This window comes from Apteryx mantelli, chromosome 2 (genome assembly GCF_036417845.1).
Source record: "Apteryx mantelli isolate bAptMan1 chromosome 2, bAptMan1.hap1, whole genome shotgun sequence".
Lineage (NCBI taxonomy): Eukaryota > Metazoa > Chordata > Aves > Apterygiformes > Apterygidae > Apteryx > Apteryx mantelli.
This window is the reverse complement of record NC_089979.1, coordinates 70,975,112-70,995,749: the sequence shown is the minus strand read 5'-3', so window position 1 is coordinate 70,995,749 and position 20,638 is coordinate 70,975,112. Positions and strand designations below refer to the sequence as shown.

Genomic DNA, 20,638 nt, shown 5'->3' with positions numbered 1-20,638 from the left:
CACCCAGTCTCAGCAGTAGTTTTATGGAAAGTCCTTTCGACTCCATCACATCTTCTTATCAAGTAGTATTATATATGCCAACATTCACACAAAATACAATTCAAATAGATATAAACTGATCATAACCAAAAATAAATATCAGTGTGCAATGCAGAAGGAGGAACCCTATTTCCTTTAGAGTTATAAGAGCCACAGTGCACATTAAAAATAGAAAGCTGCATTACACAAAATCACAACTATCATCTTTGGTCCATGTTGAATGTTTAAAACTGGTTAAGTTATTGGTTTCTTTAAGAAATTGCAAAGACCAAACCTCAAATTATATTATTAATCGTGGTACATGGATTAGTTCCATAACTGTAGAATTACCCACAAAACACCAGAGGATAGTTTGGAAGATTGTCCATATACATTACAGCTGTAATGGTAAGTGTATTGAATGCTTAAATCTAACTACAACAGTTTCTAATGAAGTAGCAAAAGCTTCTTCGCATTAAATAGTATATTTACTATTCCCTCCTCCTCCAAAGATTAAATTGTGTTGATTTGTTCTCTACGCTATTGAAAATTAATAGTGAACAATATAGAATGTGCCTAGCAATATAATGCAGAATCATGCAGAGCTATTTAAGACAGCTCTAAAAGACCCTGTTTGGATATCTGCACAGCACTGTATTGTCCAGAGCAGTTCCGTTACTGCCATTCACAAAGAAGGTATTTTTATAGCCTACTAGAAAGAAAAAAGGTTATCCTAAGTAATTTCATTTTTCTTGGGCAAGTTATCTGAATTGCTAGTATATATTAGGTCTAGAATACACCTCTCAAACATCATACATATACAAATATAAAAAAAGAGCACCCACAGCTATATGCATACACTCCACAGACTACAGATAGCACCTTATGTCTAACAAAGCTGTTTGTAAGGATGTGGAATGAAACTTCAATGTTTCAAAGATATAAGGTATAAGATATAAGGTATATACTTGCACCTCCTTTCACTATTTGAGTTATTATGCAGTAAGTTAATGTCATTATCACAGAATACTTTGTAGACAAACTACATCCTCATAGGTCCCTCAAGAAATAGTCAGAAACAATGTTCCATCCAAAAATGTAACACTCTCTGTTAAGCCACTTATACATTATATTATCTGCCTATTCATTGTTGCTAAGCAATAATACCATATTAAGCAGAGACAACTAAGCACCCAACATAACATTTTAGAAGTGATTACAATGATCTATGCCATAGAACTTATTTGGAAGAAGTTTATTTAACAACTGCAAAGACTTTCTCCTTGTGAAAGGAGGTAAGTTACAATGGTAAAAGTTTCATTGGCACTGCAATTAAAATAAAGAATGAAGTTCATCAATGAAATTTTATTTGTCATTGTTTCCTAGGTTAGCAATAGTTTGTTATAGATGTATTAATTTAGTGAAAGATAGCAAGATGTTGAACAGTGGTAGCACAATAACCTTGTACAATGAATAAGAATCCAGATGCTGAAGGGAGTTTGGAAACTGGGAAGAAGTTTAAGTGTGAGCTAAGATCATGAAATAATAAATTACTGAATACAATGCTTCATGAAAAGTCTAGGGTTTTTTTTATTTTGGCTTTATTTATTTATTTAGACAAGCATTTTCAGGCTGTAAAAAGAAATGCTTTCATGTCTGTTGAGTAACACATTATACCAGGTAACCAAATTCATCAGTAATAGCAAAAATAAAACAAGGATGAAGAGGCAGTAAATTTTTTTTTAATTCTCTCCCTTAAAAATATGTAACAAGGCACATTAGGAGAATTTTCTTCAATTATTTTCTTATTGATATTTGACCTAAATACCTGAAACCATTTTTCTCATAAATTAAGATAATGGGGAGAAATTTAAATTGCCCTTTACAGATGTAATAATTTCATTGTCTGCTAAAGTGCAACAACTGCTATGCCAAAAAGTTTTGGCAGAAAGAAAAACTGAACTATGAAAAATAAATTTTTGAAGACACTCAGGAAAAATTAGAATATATATGTATTTAGCCACATTTTAAAAGTAATTCAAAGCCAAAATATTTAACACTGAAAAGGTTTATAAACTTACTTTCACCTTGTTCTCTGCAAAGCCTATAACTTTGTACATTTTCCAAACAAAAGTCTTAAATACTTTAAAAGAACAAAATTAATACTAGCATCCTTAGCTCTTAAGAAGGTTTATATGGAGGAAAATAATGGCAGATGGGTTAATTCATTATAATACTCTGAAGCACTAAGCAATATGGTTGGATTGTAAGTTGTATTTTAACCATATCCTTTTAGCTGTGCAGCAGATACCCCTGGCTTCAACAGTACTGAAAAATCTTTTTGACATCATAACAGCAACACCTTTGGGCTATTTACTCTTCCTGCCAGTGTATTATAGCCAACTGCTGCTGCTGCACTCAGTTTCCTTATTCCTCACACAGAACTTAATAGAAATTTTTAAATCTAATTTATGGAATGCAAAAATTCACTCCAAAACATTTCAAATTTAAGACAATTCACATGCACAACACTACTGCTCCTTTTAAACTAGAAAAACACAAACTCTACTGAAAGCTAAGTATTCGAAAGTTCCACATTTATAACCATTCCACAGATACAAAGTATTCAGAAACACAGAAGCAAATACATTACAGTGCCCCACTTCCAAACTTTTGAAATAAGGTAACTGTATTTTATTAAACAAGCTTACCATTTTTGTTCAATAGAATACTGTTATATCTTATTTTTATCCCTTTCCATCTCCTTATAGGTGTATTCACTTAAAGACTGTTATATTTGCTTGTTCTTTAAAGAATATATACAGGGATTAAGGAGTCCTATCAGTACTTAAATAAATATGTGAAGCTTATTTGTAACAAGCAGCCGTTCTGAGGCTTTCAGAGGGCTGGTGACCACCTGTATTAAGACAAAATATTTACAAGGAAAGTATCAATTTAAGATTTGTTTGTGCATATACAGATTGTACTTTGTATCCCTTATACATTTTCCTTAAACTAGTGAAGTCTGAGCATCTCAGATTTAATATGCAGATAAAAAACCATGAAGAAATGCTGTCTGTGCTGAGCTTCAGAGAACTGTCACGAGTCAAACATTCTACAGATTACACTAATTATATTAGTGTTGTTAAAGCTGTAATTCTTAAATCCCATCAATGTTCATCTACCTTTCAAAACAGAGCAAGTAGTTGTTTTTAAATGCTGAATAAGAATATTGAGCATTCAAAGAGATTCTGCTAATAAACAAAAATCAGCTGACTGGTTTACCTGAATTCATGTAGAGTTTATGTTCGCAGCATTCTTCTATTATCACAATTTCAAAAGCTCACCCAACCGACAGTTAAGAATTAACTTCCAAGTTTGGCATATTCTTCAAGAGTGTCCCTTTGTTTTATTACAACACTGCTAGCAACAATGATCCCATCACCACGCGTTAACCTGACTGGCAGCTATTCAAGGTGCTTTATCTCAACTTCACATACATGAATTGCACCCTGCCTATGACTGAGGCACATAAGGCGCAATGCAGATGTACAACAGTTCAGACACTAGAGGACAGTCTGTTCACTTGACTGAACCTCTAGATTTGTAGTGCACATTCCACATACTTCCTTCCTTGTGCACTAATTCAAGTTCACAAGCTGATGAATCCACTTATAGAAAGCTTCTCTTCAGATTAAAGATTTCTTTAAACCAGGTGAAAATTTTCACAGAAGTCTCAAAGTGTTGCAAGAATTCTTGAAAATGAGATAATTAATGTCAGTACTGTCTGTCCAACACCAAAGACAAGAGCTTCTAAGGGAGCCATATTCTTCCCCGCTACTCTGTAAATTCCAGCTACAGCAGCACCTAGAAATCACAAGGGGGGGGGGGGGGAGGGGAATGAAGTCATTACAAAAAAAAAAGTATATGAGAAATGATTTATGGTATCTATGTATTTATCTCTAGAATATTACAAAACACCATATTACCTCACAGCATTACAGAATTATTAGCCTTGCTTGTCTTTATTTTTCTAGTTGTTACGAAAGGCCTTCAGGGATGATTTTCCTAACTGAATCCGATTAATTTCAAACAAGAGACAATTTTAACTTTTCAAACACCAGTTTGGTTAAAAAAAAAAAAAAAAAAAAGCACACAGTTTCCCTGTAGACTTCTTCAAAAAATTTTTTAAACATTTGTCTTCTGCTAGTTTGAAAAGATAGCAAAAAAAAAACTCTAGAAGTTTTCCAAGTCCACAGTCTATTTCTATCCAGTTTAACTGTGCCTGCATAGGTTTGGAGAAGACAATATGACTATTAGTGCCTGTAAAATAATTGTAAACATTTACATATTTACCAGTTTTAACATTTCAGTTGAATGTCTAGAATGACTTGATGAGTTGAATGACTTGATTTAGCAGTTTTGACTTAAACTGCTAACTGTTAATAGCTTTTTAGTAAATTAAAATGTGCAAAGGATCATAAAATCTTTCAAAATCTTTGTATGAGGGGAAATATCTAATCAATATCATTAAATATTGAGCTGTAGCACATTAAAGAACTAAGACCAAATTTTTGTACAATTGTGTGCAAGCTCCCATTTAAAGCACAACATCAAAAGGCTAAGATAAACCAGAAACAAAACACTGCATTGTAAACAAAGCCAGTTGCTACTAACTCCCTCCTATTGCCTTTCATATTCTGAATTTATCATGTGCATTTGAAGAACAAAAGTCACAGAGCAAATGGATAGCTGTGATGTCTCATAGCAAAAGACTGAGCAAAAGATATACTTTGCATCAATCAGTCCAAAAATGCCTTGTTAATGATGAGCAACATTTTCCATTCAGATGAATTCTGAGCCCTTTAAAAAGATACTGGACTGTTCACTGGAGAAAGAAATACAGGCTTGTTCAATACAGCTCTGTTTCTATGGGTAAAAATCTTATTCAATCCACCTCTTGAAAATTCCCCCAGAATTAAGCTTTTTTCAGTTTAATGATTTGTGAATTTTCTGTACAGTGATTATTTTTCTTGTCTAAAGAAAACACTGGAGTCTATGTCCTCCTATTTCAGAATTAAGAAAATTTTCCTAAAGATAAAAAAATAACTATAGACTTTCAGCACGTAACATCTCGGATGCCCTTTAACTGTAATTAAACATTTTCAAAGATCACAGAAGCTTTTTCAGGCTCAACAGAAAAGTGAAAAACAAGCACAATTTCTTATATCAGTGGCAAGAGTTAAAAAATTGGAAATTCCTTGTTTTTCAACAGTCCCTAACAGTACTAGTCTGCTAAAGTGATCATAAAGCCCACTAGTGATACAGAAATACATTAAGTCCCAACAAATTTTCTGCAAATACAATCCATATCTGAATATAATCAGACATTTAAAAAACCACCTCATTGTTACAAACAGTTTTAGGAGGAGTTGAATTCATTAATTATTGTGGTCATAACAGCATTCATATAGCTATTAATAAGATTATTAGGTTAATAAGTTTTTTTAACATATAGTGTTAAGTATATTTTGTCTGAAATCTCATCAGAAAGTTAGCCTAATACTATTTCATTCAGCTATCTTGCATAAACTTTTTCATGTTTCTTGACTCTCTACTGTCCAAAACAGAGGTTGTTTAGGCAGAGCCCAGCACTGGCCTTAGAATTATTCTGGTAAATGCAAATTGCCCAGATTTAATAAATAATGTCAAATTCTAGTCTCCCAATAGCTAACAGAAATTTGACTTCTTAAGAAAAGAGAGATATTCTGGAAAATATTGATAATAAAAACATCCAAATTTGGTAGTTTGATAATTATTTTTATTTATACTTGTGAAATAATAGTGCACAATACAATACATAATCCAACACAATTGGTATAGAGCCAAAATTTAATAAAATAGGCTGCCAAAGAGGGGAATGAGAATGTATAACCAAAGAAGGCGGCTGGGGGGGGGGGGGCGGGGGGAAATGGCAGCAGAGAGAGAACTGTACATAGCGGGGGGAAGAGCAGAACAGACTCTTTGGGATAAAATGTAGCTAAAAAAATCTTAGCTTCAAGAACAGCCTGCTATTTATCTGTTCTTGTTTGTTTCTTGACAGTAGCCACTGCTATTCAGTAACTGTTTTACAGCTTCTTTATAACCAGTAAGCTCCATGATTTCTCAAAGTCTAAGAACAGAAGATTTTCTTGGTTTTCTACATGCTGATAAAAAGATCCCAGTAGTCCAGAAAGTTTGAAAGATCTATCATCTGTAAAATTAAACTTGCCTTATTTAATAAGCTATATTACATTCATTCAGCTACACATAAATGATGCAGAGGATTGGAAATACAAATGGAAAATGAAGCCAGTTTGCTATTTCAATTTCTTAAGCACTGGACTGGGCACATTGAAAAGATTAAATACTTCAACTTGCATCACAGTTTGCAACACAATAGTTATTAAAAATCTTTCCTTTAATATTTCATCACTGTAATTTGTCTTCAAAAGCTCCCCATGGAATTTCTTTCAGTTTGAAATAACCCAGTGCTGTCCAGAAACAAAAGTAGTGAAAGTAGAAAATATTCAGCTACCCAAGTTGTGATGCTCTGTGCAAAACCTTTGGAAACAGCACACAAGTCTGTGGTCTAAACTTGGAGAAATTCTCAGATGAAATGCATTATTTACACAGAAATAGTACCACTTACCTGTTCAATGTTTTGACCTGTAAAATTGGATGCCAAAACACTGCGTTGCTCCTCCTTTTATGCATAGATAAAAGAAACAAAGTACTTTCATTTGAGAAATGGTGAACCTTCCCCACCACAAAATACCGTAAAAGTCTCTGCTTAGATATCTAGCATCACGTTTCCTGTCTTCTACTTACAATATTCAGAAATGGTCTTGCCTTTTTGATCTCCTAACAGGGCCACTGGCATATTAACCATAAGACAATTCAGTATCAGTGTAATGTGCAATGTAAGGCACTTGACTCCATACATGCCACACCTTAGCAAAAAAGGAGTTGAATTTTATGGAACTATACAGTAGTAGAGTGATGGAAATTCTGGGCTGGGAAATAAGCAGCAGTGAAAATACCCTTTTCAGGAAAACCTTAAGTTAGCATTTACTATATGTATTACAGGGAAGCATTTTATAAAGTTTTCATTTTTATTTACCTTGAAAACCAACTGACAAGAAAGTCTTTCAGCAGCAACAAGAAATAATCTGTGGCAAGTCATCTATGAATGTGTCTAAAGACAACGCAACACTATTCTGATATTCTGAACAGTTCAAAGAAAGATGGGAATGAAAGGCAATAAGGCTTGCCTAGAGTTAAAGACTTTATCAGGGTCCCTAGCTTTACAGTTCCTTATTCTGAACAAAAGCTTTACTGTCCTTTAAGTTGGACTATTTTGTCAACAACATTGAAACCTTTCAGGTGGAAATTACCATTCAGGTTATTATAGGCCCTATTCAATCCATTGATTTTAACATTGAGCACTCCTTAACAGCATTGTTTTGGGCAACAAAGTGCAAGCTTCTTTTATATGAAAGTAATATTCACTATTTACTGCTTTTCAACAGAAAGCTCACAGTGCTCCTGGCTGCTTGGAAAAGCTACTGTAGACCATTTATAAGTTGGAACAAAGTGACTATCACTAAAGTGATATGACAAAGCCAAAGACCGCATAAAGTGACTTACTGATCTTAAGCTGACATATATTTCAGTATAAACACAAATAACAATTTAACTGGAAACGTACAAAAACAGCATCTGATACCAATAGCTGTAGATGGAAACAACTGAGCAGCATTTCCTTCAGAATATGCTTGGCAACATCACTTGTAGACTACATTTGGTGAGGTGTAATGTTTCTGCACTTAGTTAACTACTACCAAAATATTTCTGCTTTCTGCAATGTTTTAATGATGACTGTAGATTTTAACTATAGCTCTATGAACCTCTTATTAACCCATCTTTCAGCATACTGCTTTAACAGAAAAATGCATTAGCATCTTATCTGTGGATACAATGTCAAGAAATAAAATCCATCTTGAGTGATACGCAATAGACTAACACCATGAGAAACTTTAAGAAACAATTGCCACAGAACATTGTACCTAAAACAGCACAGCCTAAATTCATCAGAAAATGTCTAATGGCATTCTTTTCTTCCCCACCCCAAATAAACAAGAAAGTACCATTATGACCACACAAGAGAAGAAAGTTCTTTCAAATCCATGAGCTAAGCATAACTATTTGGTCTGTTCTCTTACTGACTGGCATGTGTAGTTCAGATTAATTATTTTTAACAAATGAGTATGTAACAATTAAAAAAAACATTAAGTTTCTTTGCTGTAAATCACTATGTAGTTTGCATCTTCACTTCTTTTTAAAAGAGCAACATCTTATCCAGATGCAGTTTAGGGGCACTGAAGAGGTGGTTTTGATCGAAAACTTTTGGCAAAACACCTGTAGCAAGTACAGTAGGGCAGGACTGCTCTTAAGGAGCTCCAAAAGCTATTAATTGCTGAGCATACATCTTTTGATTTAGCTAAAAGTTTCCAAAATGAAAGACCAGGAGGATTTCTCTGCTCTTCTGACAGTTCTGTAGTAGTTTTATCTTTACACAATAGGAAGAGCAACTCAGCTGGCATTTTCAGAAGGACTGCTACATGAGTAAGGCAATTTTTTTTTTAAATAAACAATTACCAAACAATTACAAAAAGGTTTTTTTTTTTTTAATAGCTGTAAAATAAGTGAAAAGACAGACTTACTGGTTATCATTGCTCCAGTTACAGAACCCAGAAATCCAATGCTGACCATAATGACAGAGATCAGCCTCCCCTGCCTATGCCTCTGCAGCATCACAAACATTAACACTCCCAGAGCACCATGGACAAAGAGAGAGGAGAAGAGAGCCCAGAGGAAAACCCAGTACCACATCTCTGAAAGAAAGCAGTCAAATAAAGGGTTAATATTTCTGAAGAGATAACCACAAAGCAAGAGATTTAGAAATATTGCATATAATCAACAGTAAAAGTAAAAAGAAAAGCAATACCGTTTTCAGTCTTAAAAGGAATCAATGTGAAAATATGAGAACATGCTCAAGACACTTTCTCCTTTTAGAGGTCTATCACAAAAGGAATAACTCTGCTATAAATCAAAAAAAAAATTTCTGGCACAATTTTGTGAGAATACATCTGAATTAAGAAGTCCAAGAACAGTTTCTTAAATGGTGACACAGTATCTTAAAAAGTGCAATTAACAACTGCTGCAGAATGAAATATCAGCTGAAACAGAGATATTTAACAAGGAAAAAGTAAATAATTTTCTTTTACAATAAGAGGTGGCAATAGGTAACCTCAAATGGGAAAACTGAGATTAAAGACTTCAGCTTATCTACCCAGGAGCCGTAATGGAGTGTTCTATCAAATTAGCTTTAAAGGAAAAATAATAAAAACACTAGTTAATAAAAAATAAAAAGTTAATAAAAACACTGTATTTTAAATGAGAAACTTCAGTATGTCTAGCTGCTTGCTTCTAATTGCTTAGCACAGAATTCTACAGAGAGTAATTTAAATAGTAGTGACTACTCCATGCATTCTCATCTTCTTTTGTCCTAGCTTAGGTACAAACCTGTGCTTCTCTGAAGCATGCCAAAGACATGATCATTACTTTGAAAGAAAAGAGTAGGAAGCACCAATGAATCTACATAAGAACTAAAGAATCTTTCTCACTCAATGGTAATGTTCTAAGAATATTTTATACAACTCAAAAGGGTGAGAAAATGCCACAAAAGCAAAATTGAAAAACTAAACCTAGCCTTTTTTTTTTTTTTTTAAATCAACTACAGTAATGATAGTTAAGTATCAACATAGGATTCAGGAGATTGGGCTGCATTTTCCTGATTGACATAATCCATGAAACTGTTATAAATTCAGAGTTTCTGCAACAGTTCCCCCTCAATAATCACACTGCTTCCTTAAAACAGCAGCATACTTCATGTTTATCAGGTGAGTCTGTATTATTGTAGCTTGACACCTACCAGTCATGTGAGCAGAAATATGACTCAATTAGTAACAATAATAGTTACACATAGATCAACCAAAATGCTGTGAGAGGATGCTAAGAAAGAGAACTGTAGTCCTTTGAGCCCAAAGTTCATATGATTCAACATTCATGATATGTATACTCACAGTACAAAAAAAAAAAGTTTAAGCTTTTGGTTTAGCAGCACTTTGAGAGTAGACTTATCCTTCCCCCTTCACACAGGCATAAAAAGCAAACTGTGTCACGGGATTTGCAATTTCTCTAAATAACAAAACAAAAAGATTCTCTGAGGAGAGAGGGAAGGAAGGTGGGTGGTGAATATACATGCAGTTAATATTAACAACTGTAGCTGAAGACTAACTTCTCTTTGAGTGCTTGGGTATATGGACATGTATATTGAGGTGGCTCCATCCCTTCCCCCTTGGCCCCAAGTTGGGTCTCAAAATCTTTGCAAGAGGATAAGGACTACAGGATGACTCTACTGAATGCCTCATCACTCTTGGAAGCTAGTGTGATAGCACTGTGACAGTGAAAAGAGCACCAAGCACTCATTCTATACAAGCCTCACAAAGCCTTTCTACAGAAAAGCTGATTGATGATCTTGCCTACCATCTTCATGAATAGTTTCAGAGGGGAACCACTCTTGCAGTCTCCTAACAGGTCTTTTATGTTATTAGCACAGATATGGTGCCCCCATTCTTTTTTCTAATGAAAACAAATAAGCAAGGAGATCAGGCAAAGGATCTGTCTATATAGAACCTGGCAGCCCTTCTAGCACCTAAAGGATGTAAAGGCAAATTGGCCACATGTAAAAAAGCCTTAGGGGATAGAAAAAAGCTTATTTCCTGGCAAAGGTAAAACAGACTCAGGAAATGGATGCCTTTGGTTGGGTAAACCATGTCAGAAAGGAACAGCATGGATGATCTAGCACAAGGGGCTGGATCTCTTATTCTTCCAGCAAATATTAAAAGAGCTACCAGGTAAGACCCTTTCATTGAAAGATTCCACAAAAAGCAGATTCCCAACAGATCAAAACACTGTTCTGTTGGAATCACAAAAGCTAAGTTCATGTCCCACAAGGGATCATTTCCTTGAGCACTGGGTAGATTGTCACTAGACATATTATAAATTTTAGTGATGGATTGAGCAGATTGTAGTTCAGCAACAGACTGAACATGTTCAAGGCTAAACTGCTTTGGCCACACTGGTGATAAGAAAGATCACAAGGACTATACCCCACTTCACCACGTGGATAACCTAGAAAAACAAAAATTAGAAAAACACACTCTAAAATGGAAATCAAGAATGCATCTAATAGGCATCTGCCTCTTATCCACTCTGCACAAACTTGTGTCCAAGTTTGTTGAACAAAAGTAGCTGAAAAGCTTTTCCCGATAAAGTTACTTGACAGGATTACAAGCAGAGAGACCAGCAGGGCCTTTTTGTTTGCCTCCCCTCACATACATCCTTGTTAAAGGTTTTGATCTGCTGCAACAAGAACGAGTTTTCAGAAGCGATGAAAGATAAAAGTTTCCCTGAACAGGAAGCAAAGTACAGCTGTGGTGCTTTGTCATGTTGGAATTATTCTAGCGTCTCCCTCAGTGCAAAAATACTTTTTGATTTCCTAGATGTTGGTTATTGGGCTTTTCTCTTTTGAATGGTTGGCATCAGAAAGGAATAGACTGTGAGAGAAGATTCAGTCAAGATAGTGAGGTGTTCACTGAGTAAGATTATTTAGTGCTAATGGAATAAAAGCCTTGTTTTTTAATATTTGGATTGTTTACATACAGCAGTTCTTCAAAAAAAAGTCTACAGAAGTCACAATTAATAGCTTAATTCTGTGTATAGTTTTTAACGTGCAACTGCATATCATTTCAAATTAGTGTGATTTTGAAAGAAATCTTTAGAAAATAAAATCCTATAGAATAATTTATATTATGATGCAAAATAAAGGAATAATCACAATACTCAAATATTTCAGGATTATACTTTACCTAATCTTGACATGACAATAGCATTTAAAAATCTGATATTACAGAAATTGGAAATTCAATCACACAAAGGTTTCTAACCATTGGATTAAATCATACCTCTCTATTGTGAAGTAGTCACTCACTAGAAAGAGCTCAATAATAAAACACAGCAACATGCTTTCCATAAAACTTAAACAACACTACAAAATAGGAGCCAGTAATGATCCTCAGTTATTAAATGAACCTTCCATCCCAGTCATCTTTGTCATATTAAAGCAGCTGTTAAGAAAAACGACCTACTTGTAATTCATAGAATCATATCGACTACTTATTTCAGTAAGTGTTTTCTGCTCTTCAGCTACAGACTATATATTTAGCAAGAGACTACATATTTACTGGCAACTCATCTGAATTCAAAAAACGTCTTTAGATTTTTGAATGGCTATCAACCACTTTGCTAAAATACTGCCTCACTCCAAGCAGCTGAAACAGCACAAATAAATCTCTCTCCAGCATCTTCCATAGAAAAGACCGTAAGAGTTGTACTTTCTTACCTTCCTTTATCCTTTTTATGCTTGGTAGTTCCACATGCTCACTTATTTACCACTGCTCATGAGTAAGACCAGCAGTGAACATGACTGAGTAAACCATCAATCTGGATGGAGATGGCAAGGGCTACAGCCAAGATGTTAAACAAACTGGAGGAGGCTTCCAGCTCCATAAACATAGAGGGCAACTTAGTCATTCTTATTCTGACAGATTGAGGGCAGAGAACTTGATGCATGAGTATTTCCAAGTGAAAGAGTTTGAAGTTCTACAAAATTCAGCATCATCTAACTCCAGAAGTATGAAGAGAGATGGCCTTAAGAAAAAGTGTGCTGGAGTAACACTGAAGGAAGCAAAGCACATATGGGGATAATACTCAGAGATGCCAACAGAGAACAGAGGAGCAGATTGTATGCCTCAGGGCAGCAAGGGTCAAGGCCTTGCTTGTTCAAAAATAACTGAAGAATTGTAATACCTATAATCCTGAAGAAGTGGGATTGAAGTGACTTAAGAAAATTCTGGTACAATTATTCTATGTTTTAAGAGGTAAAAACTTAGCTACATGATCATCACTGCTACCTCTGATAAACAAAGCATTCTGTCAAAATAACTCAGTATTTGTGTAGCTACACTAATTACCTTGCTCTTCTGATGATATGAGCTGCATGTAAAGAGTATTTTGCTGGTATGATAATAATGATTTAGCTATGCTTGGAAAAGAGTTGCAAATACAAACCTAGCCTCAGTTGATTTAGTCAGTTCCTTTCAGAGCTGCCCTAAAGAAACAGGAATAAAATAAAACTTTTAAAGAAACTTCCTGCCTCTTTGGTCTACCCTTAAAAAGGTTTCAGAGTTTACTTTTAACATATTCAAATTACTTTAAGTAGCCAAAATGCAACTCATTCATACCAAAATTCAGCAGTTTCCAAAGGAATACAGTGACTAGGAACCAGAAAAGATCCAGGTACCTACTAGCTTACAAGGAGAGTGGCATACAATCTATTGCACAGAAGCCACAGCTGTTCTAATAAGGACAACTGAGATCCATTTTTTAAGTCTATTTAAAATCCTAAGCACTTAACTGCCATTTCAAATTTTGTCTTCAGTTTATGTTCTTCTACCAGCTTTACTTGGGTGGGGTTTTTACTTCTAGAAAAGTTGCTTGGCTCAAATACTTTGCAATTCATGTCTTGTCATTCCAGACTTGGAGTACTTCTTTGTTAATTTAATTACTTATACATATCATACGGCTCTGAAAGCATAAAAAACCTCAATGTTAAAGTTCAGACTTTTTTTTAAGATTACAGAATTCTTAAAGGATGCTAAAGTTTAGAATAACATTCATATCACTTGTGGTTCAATTTATACAATTTGAATTTGTACTAGATTAACAGTTTTATCTCAGGTAAATAAGTGCAGAGTCAACACAGTAACGGTGTAAATACTAATATTTACAGCAGTTATAAATACATATATCTTAACATCCTGTCCTATTGCCACTCAGTTACAGTAACAATGCAGTACTTGCCTAGTCCTTCACTTGCAACATTATTTTCTTCCTCTAGCTCCCAGCAAGTTTTGTCAAATGAATGATTGCCTGTAACATTTCATAATCCAAGACTGACTGATTACTCACAAACTCTCTCTTCAGATTCTAATCTATGTAGCCAGCCTACCACCATTAGCTATAGAATTAAAAGGATCTGTGCTGTGAATCTAAAGATACACATTACAGTCAACAAGGCAACACACGTTGAAATTTAAGAAATTATATAACATTATATTTCTGTAGATTTATAAACTCAAACACTCAGACTAAGAAATGCAAGGATATTATACCTTCAGGCTTAACTCAGCTCTTTATACATTACAGTATTTTTTTCATCACTGGATTCTTTCCTTATTTATTGCATTAGCTGGTGTTTTGGAAGTTATCAAGACTATACAGTCAAATAGTCTGTTGTTTGGAGATGCTGACATTTCTGCTGTGTTAACTGGAAAAGAAGCACTTAATGGAGGGCATTTAAATCATAAATTACAGACTAGTCCCCTCAAGTTGCATGACAGGGAACAAAGATACAATCTGGACAACTGGGGAACAAATAATTGCATGATGGAGCTCAGGAAAAAAATATAACAGTCATGGAGCATCTTCTGTGTGATGCCCATAATCTCCTATAGATTTTCTCTTTCATCAAATTCAAAACTTATTACTGTCCAGCACTTTTAAATCAAAGATATTTATTTTTAAGTATATGTAAACAGTTATGGAGTCTTGAGCTCGTCACCTTAGGACATCAAGGGGGCAGAAGGAAGACTGACTTTAGAAGTCACACAGTACAACACAAGGGTTCTTTGTTTGTTTTTTTTTTCTCCTCCTCTTAAGAGCTGCAGAGGCACGTAGAAGACAACAGTCCTCAGCTCCTCCTCCTCCTCCTCCTCCTCCTCTTCCCCCCTCCCCCCCCAGTGGCTAATGCAAAACCCACCCAGATCAGAAGCTTAAATATTTGGAATATGCAATAACTAGACATACACAAAGATCTACAGTGGTTATGTGAAGAGTAGAAATATTGCAAACTTCTCTAATATGGAGGTAGCCTTTAAACTTTTTTTTTTTAAATCACATGTTCAAACTAAGATGTATTTTTGGTTCAGATTTGGCTATTATCAGACTTGTCCCCTAAACCCTGACCTATCACTAACACTAAAACACAACCAGTCTATATGAAGGGGCTGTTGTTGAGATTTGCTGGAGAAGATAAAATTGGGTGACATAAGAGCCTCCTCTCCCATGTTTACTATATCCTTACCTCCATCTTCTGCAACAATGCTCCTCTTCCTCCCAGGTTGCTTCCTAGGTTCAGCTACAAAGAGCAGTGCTTGAAGCTTTAGCTGTCACAGGGTGAGATGTGCATGTGGCAAGAATAAAGTTTCCCAATATACCATGCGAGACTACAAACAATGTGTAAATCTAAATGAAAGGTGGGAATTTTTTTTTTTGGTATATTGAACCCGAATCAGGTTTATGGTATAAAAATAATGGTTTGGCTTCTCATTAAGAAAAAGAGCAGAAATTAAACCATTAAGGCTCAAAACACTTTCTGGTTTCACCTGGAGTTCGGAGCAGCTCCCTGTTGAAAATTTTGGGAAAAAAATATTTTTAAGAAGAATATGAGTTTGCTGATAAATTTTTACAGCTTTGTGCAAACATAACCCATACTGTTTATCTAAAGAAGATAAATTTTTACTTGTGCAACTTAAGACCTAAGTCCAAAGCAAAACTAAATCTAAAAAAAGACACAAAGTAGTCTTAATGGATTCATGGAATATTGTAGTTTTATGAATGTCTTTTACCAATACCCTGAAAAAGTTTCTTATACTTTATGTAGATTACTTAATTCCCTTTTGCATCTAACAAGATGATTAACTCATTCACACATCTTTTCTCTCATCATGAAAAAAAAACAGAATTTCTGTCTTTGAACAGAAGTTTACTTCTGCATTTGGTAAGTACTTTAGGAAGGGTTTACATAAAATAAGCTTCATAACAACTATTCATTAATATCAAGTTCTACATTAAAAAGAATCTCCTGAGACATAATCAGTAATGTTGTGTCTTATACAAAAGATTTTCACCCAGTGAAAGGTTTTTGTTGACAGTCCACAAAAAACATTCAGCACAACAAATTATGCCTGTAAGGACAATCTGCATTCAAGTATTGATTAAGAAACTATAGGGCATCTGCAAATGACACTAATGTACTCTCCAACAACATTACAATGGATAACTATGTCTCCTGTTCTTTAAAGTGGAAAAAAACCCAGCCCCTCTAGCATTAAAAAAACCTTATGCAACTCTTCATTATATTGCAAAACCAGCAGGAAACACACTGTTTTCTTACTTAACACTTAGCATTTAATCCCACAGAAACGTCTATTTTCCATAATGCTCTAAGAAAGAAAAACTTAATAGAGGATGTCTGTCACAAAGAAAAGTTAAATCCATTGTTAGTCCTTTCCTTTATGGGTAAACCTTGCATTTTTACAGAAGCATGAAAGAATAATTATTCAGAAAATGAGCCAGGCTAGTACTTAGGAAATTTATTCAGACATACATGAGAAGTTCATTGATCAAAAATTTTTTTTTACATTAAAAAGTCTCCTAGAAGTTAAAAATAACAGGAAAGATGTGCTGAAATAAAACCTAACCGAATCAATTTGTATTTGCTACATCTTCAACTTTAGCTCCTCCACTTCTATTCTACTTCTTCCACCTTTGATATACTTGATATTTTTAACCATTTATCATTAATATAGACAGTCAAGTAGATGATATAGTACTTCTTCATAAATCTCAGAAACACATATCCCTTTAACTCAACATTTTCTATTAAATTTGTCACTACCTAGCATACCCCTATACACAGTAGAAAAAATTTACCCAGTAACACCTCCATTAATATTGACTCATTACTAGTCCAGAGCTAAAAACTTGTGTTTTTTTTTTTAAACCTGGGCAGAATAGGCAACCAAGAGATACACCCTCCACCGTATGCCTTTTGAAATACTCTCTCAGTGCTCCGTAGGTCCACACCCTTTTTCATCATGAGACACAGAGCGGCAGGAAACCTATTCTTGCCAAAGCTAGTTAAAGGTTCCTTCTCTTAGCAGAGAAGGAAGACCTGACTCTACCTCTCCCTTTGCAGCTTTGGTTCACAGAACTTTTCCAGTACAGCTCAGTCTTTAGGAATCCCTGACTCTTCAAGTTACGCCCGTTTGTCAGGAAACATCAGCCACCCCATTAACACCCGCAGTTCTGATTGTCTAGCAGCATGCTCAGGGTGAAAACAGTAAGTTAAAGTCCCTGCTTCTTACACACATCTCGTCTCTCTGATTTTTATGACTTTCCTTCAAATGCCAATGAATGCATATTCATGAAAACACTCCCCCAAACACACTCCAGCCTTCCATACAGATCTATACATTCACACACTTTCTACAGCACTCTGTTCACACACAGGTATCCATAAACTCCCGCATATACACACACGCCCTATACCGTTAGCCTTTTATTGCATGCATACATACAGAAGTGTGTGAACACGTTTACACCCTCAACTCCTTTACTCACGCAGTCTTACCAAATCTTAGGCACGAACACCATCCCTCCCAACATATAGCACACAGAGGAACCACTCTACTTTCGCCGGGCAAGAGTCTTACACCCAAGCCCTATACACACTCATTACACACACGCTTACAAGCAAGCACATATCCAAGCACACCAGAACCCTCCCCACATACGCATACACACTAGATCTCAGGAACACAAACGCCAGCCCTCCCTACGTAGGTGTAATGCATAGAGAGACTATCCTCCCCCCCTACACACCGGTCCTACACACACGCCCTCCATTGTGTATACATACGGCTCGTTCTCCGGTCACATAACGGCCTCCCTAGGCACGCACACCGTTTGTGTTATTGCATACCTACATACAGAAGCGCACATGCACGCGTGCACACATATACCCACACACCTCTGCACACTCATGCGTGCCGCCCTCACACGTGTGTTATACAGAGACACCCCTCCACACACACACACACACACACACACACACACACACACACACCCTCCTCCCTGCATCCCCCCGCCGCCTCCCCGGCCTCCCGGCCGCCGCCCAGTTACCGGTGAGGTTGCGCAGGACGGTGCCGTGCGCCCACAGACTCAGCACTTGCTGCACTGACAGGTTGATCATGGAGTTGTCTCCCGTTTCCACCTTCATCTTAGCGGGGGGCCCGACGGCCTCTCCTTTGCCGCGCCTCAGCCGGGGGGCACGAACAGCAGCGGCGCCCTGAGGACGGGGAGGCCCGTGGCCTCTCGCCGCCGGGCTGCGGAGCGGGCGGTCAGCAGCGGCGGCGAGGAGAAGGAAGAGGGCAGGAAGGCGGCGAAGGGGCCTCGGCGCGGCGGGGGAGACATCGAGGACGGCGACAGGGGCAGAGGGGGCGATGGCGGCCGGAGGGAGCCGGGCGGTTGGGCCAGCCACTGACGCTCCCCCGCGGCTCAGGAGCAGGGCCGGGCGGCCCCGAGGTGCGACCCGGTGGTGGGGGCCGGCGGCAAGGCCCGCACGAACCCCATCGCCTCCTTCCTCAGCAGTAACGGCCGCCGCCGCCGCCTCAGTAACGACATCGCCACCCCGGTCACTGGCATCACCTGGGGAGGGGGCGGGGCGGTCGCGAGGCTCCCTCGCTCACGCGCCCGCGGGCAGCTCCATGGAGCGGGGGGGAGCCGCGCGTGCAGCAGGGCGGCGCGTGCCGCCCGCGGCTCCCGGCGCTAGGCACCAGCTGCTGCCGTAGGGGAGGGGGGGAGGGAGGTCGCGCAGGCCAGCGCTGACGGCCCTGCGCACGCGCAGGGCGAGGCGACGGGGAGGGTGGGAGCCGCGACTCCCTTGGGTGTGGAAGGGGCAGGGTCCCAGGGACCGTTAGGTAGCGCACGAGTCGCGCACCTCTCTCTGATTGGCCCTCGCCATAGGGACGGGCTCACCCCACGTGCCCGTGGCACCGCCCCCTCGCCGCCTGGGGCGTTATTGCCGTTGCGGCCGCACCGCCCCACCCCCACCCCCACCCCGTCGCGCTGCTGGCCCTGCTCACCTGCTTTCTGGGGCTGAGCGGGACCCTGAATGACGTTACCGTTATTGTTTTGAGGAACAGAATGCAATATCGAAACACAAAACTCCAGAATACAAGTTTTAGCCTTTCCATGGCTCTCGCCTAGGGGGTTCAGGCCCCCCCGCCTCCGCTTCTCAGCTGTGAGGAGAAGATGAGCGTGGCGAGTTGATTATAAGACACTGGCAACGAGCCGCGCAGGGGGGACGGGGCAGAGGCAGATCGAGGCAAAAAGCGACAAGAAAACAAGAAGAGTTTCGGGAGTGGCTGAACAACCTGTCTCACTGTGGAACCCACATTCCCAAATCTTAATATTCCTCTTCTATAACCCTCCCCCCCCCGCTCCTTTCCCTTTCATCCTTATCTATATTAACAGTTAAATTAGCTGTAACATATTGTCAAGGTTGAGGTTGGGTGTGGGCAGCTGCTTAGTGTGGCACACTGCCCCAGTGATACGTTTCCTGCACGGTGCTAGGATAGTTACTCGAATACTCCAGGAGATCTTCCAGGCTTCTCCCTCCACACCCACTGCTTCCCTCCAGCCCCTCTTGCCCTCAGCTCGCAAGCATCGGCTCTGCCATCACTGAAACTACGTGAGGACAGAATTTTGCTTGGGAAGCCTGGAGCTGTCTGAGTTGAAGTGACAGCGGCGTGTGCAGCAGAGGAGCTGATCATCCTGAGGCAACATCCAGGCAATGCTGCACGACATTTCTGTCTGCTCTTTTGAACTTAAGAGATATACAGCCAATGCTATTGTAGATTAAACCCCTCAAAAGTTAGACAGTACAAGAAAGCTTCAGTGAATTTTAATTCTGTAACCATACTTCACTCCTAGTTCTTTTGCTTTATGTACATATAATAAAAAAAATGTGATCTTTAGTTAAACACTGCCTCTTTCAAAGCAGAGGATTGATGGCGCTTGCTGATTTAAAGGACGGTAATTCTTTTCCCTTGTTCTTAAATATATGGCCCTAGGCAATATTTACTACACACATTTTCTCAGTGTATGTCAGCATACCTTGAGATGCAAAGGGTTGGGGAGGTAAAACAATTTGCAATTTATAGATGAAGAGCCATGACAGATAAATCTACTAATATCCTGTTCGATACAAATGACGTGATTTTTCAGCCATACTACTATATGCTGTTTAGTTCAGAGGACAGCTTCCATAGACTTTTATCTATGCAGCAGGCAGTGCTTAGCATTTCTGCAAATGGTTATCAAGTCAGACATTGAGAAACACACAATTAGTGACTCCCTAAAAGTCTCTGGGTGTGAGTGATTTAAGCACTATATCACTGGAACAGAGAAAGAATCCAACTGCCAGGCTGGGTCCCACTCCCATGATCAAATAAGGTTCTTCCTCTTCCTGCAATCCATTATTGTAGCA

At 38.0% G+C, this 20,638-nt stretch overlaps 1 protein-coding gene across 2 annotated transcripts; it reads right to left on the bottom strand.

The window, feature by feature from the left end:
* Nucleotides 1-1,159: 1,159 nt before the first annotated feature.
* TMEM170B (transmembrane protein 170B) lies at nucleotides 1,160-18,767 on the bottom strand. 2 transcript variants are annotated; one of them, XR_001292436.2, is made up of 4 exons: nucleotides 18,271-18,400; nucleotides 8,784-8,954; nucleotides 3,304-3,885; nucleotides 1,160-2,935 (listed from the first exon to the last, which is right to left on the bottom strand). XR_001292436.2 is itself a non-coding variant. In XM_013941628.2 (3 exons), exons 1-3 carry the CDS (start codon nucleotides 18,365-18,367, stop codon nucleotides 3,755-3,757), a joined length of 399 nt encoding a protein of 132 aa, XP_013797082.1. In that variant the 5' UTR covers nucleotides 18,368-18,767; the 3' UTR covers nucleotides 1,160-3,754. The 2 variants fall into 2 exon arrangements, 1 of the variants encoding a protein (XP_013797082.1); XM_013941628.2 differs by having other exon boundaries at nucleotides 1,160-3,885; nucleotides 18,271-18,767.
* Between the last annotated feature and the right edge of the window lie 1,871 nt (nucleotides 18,768-20,638).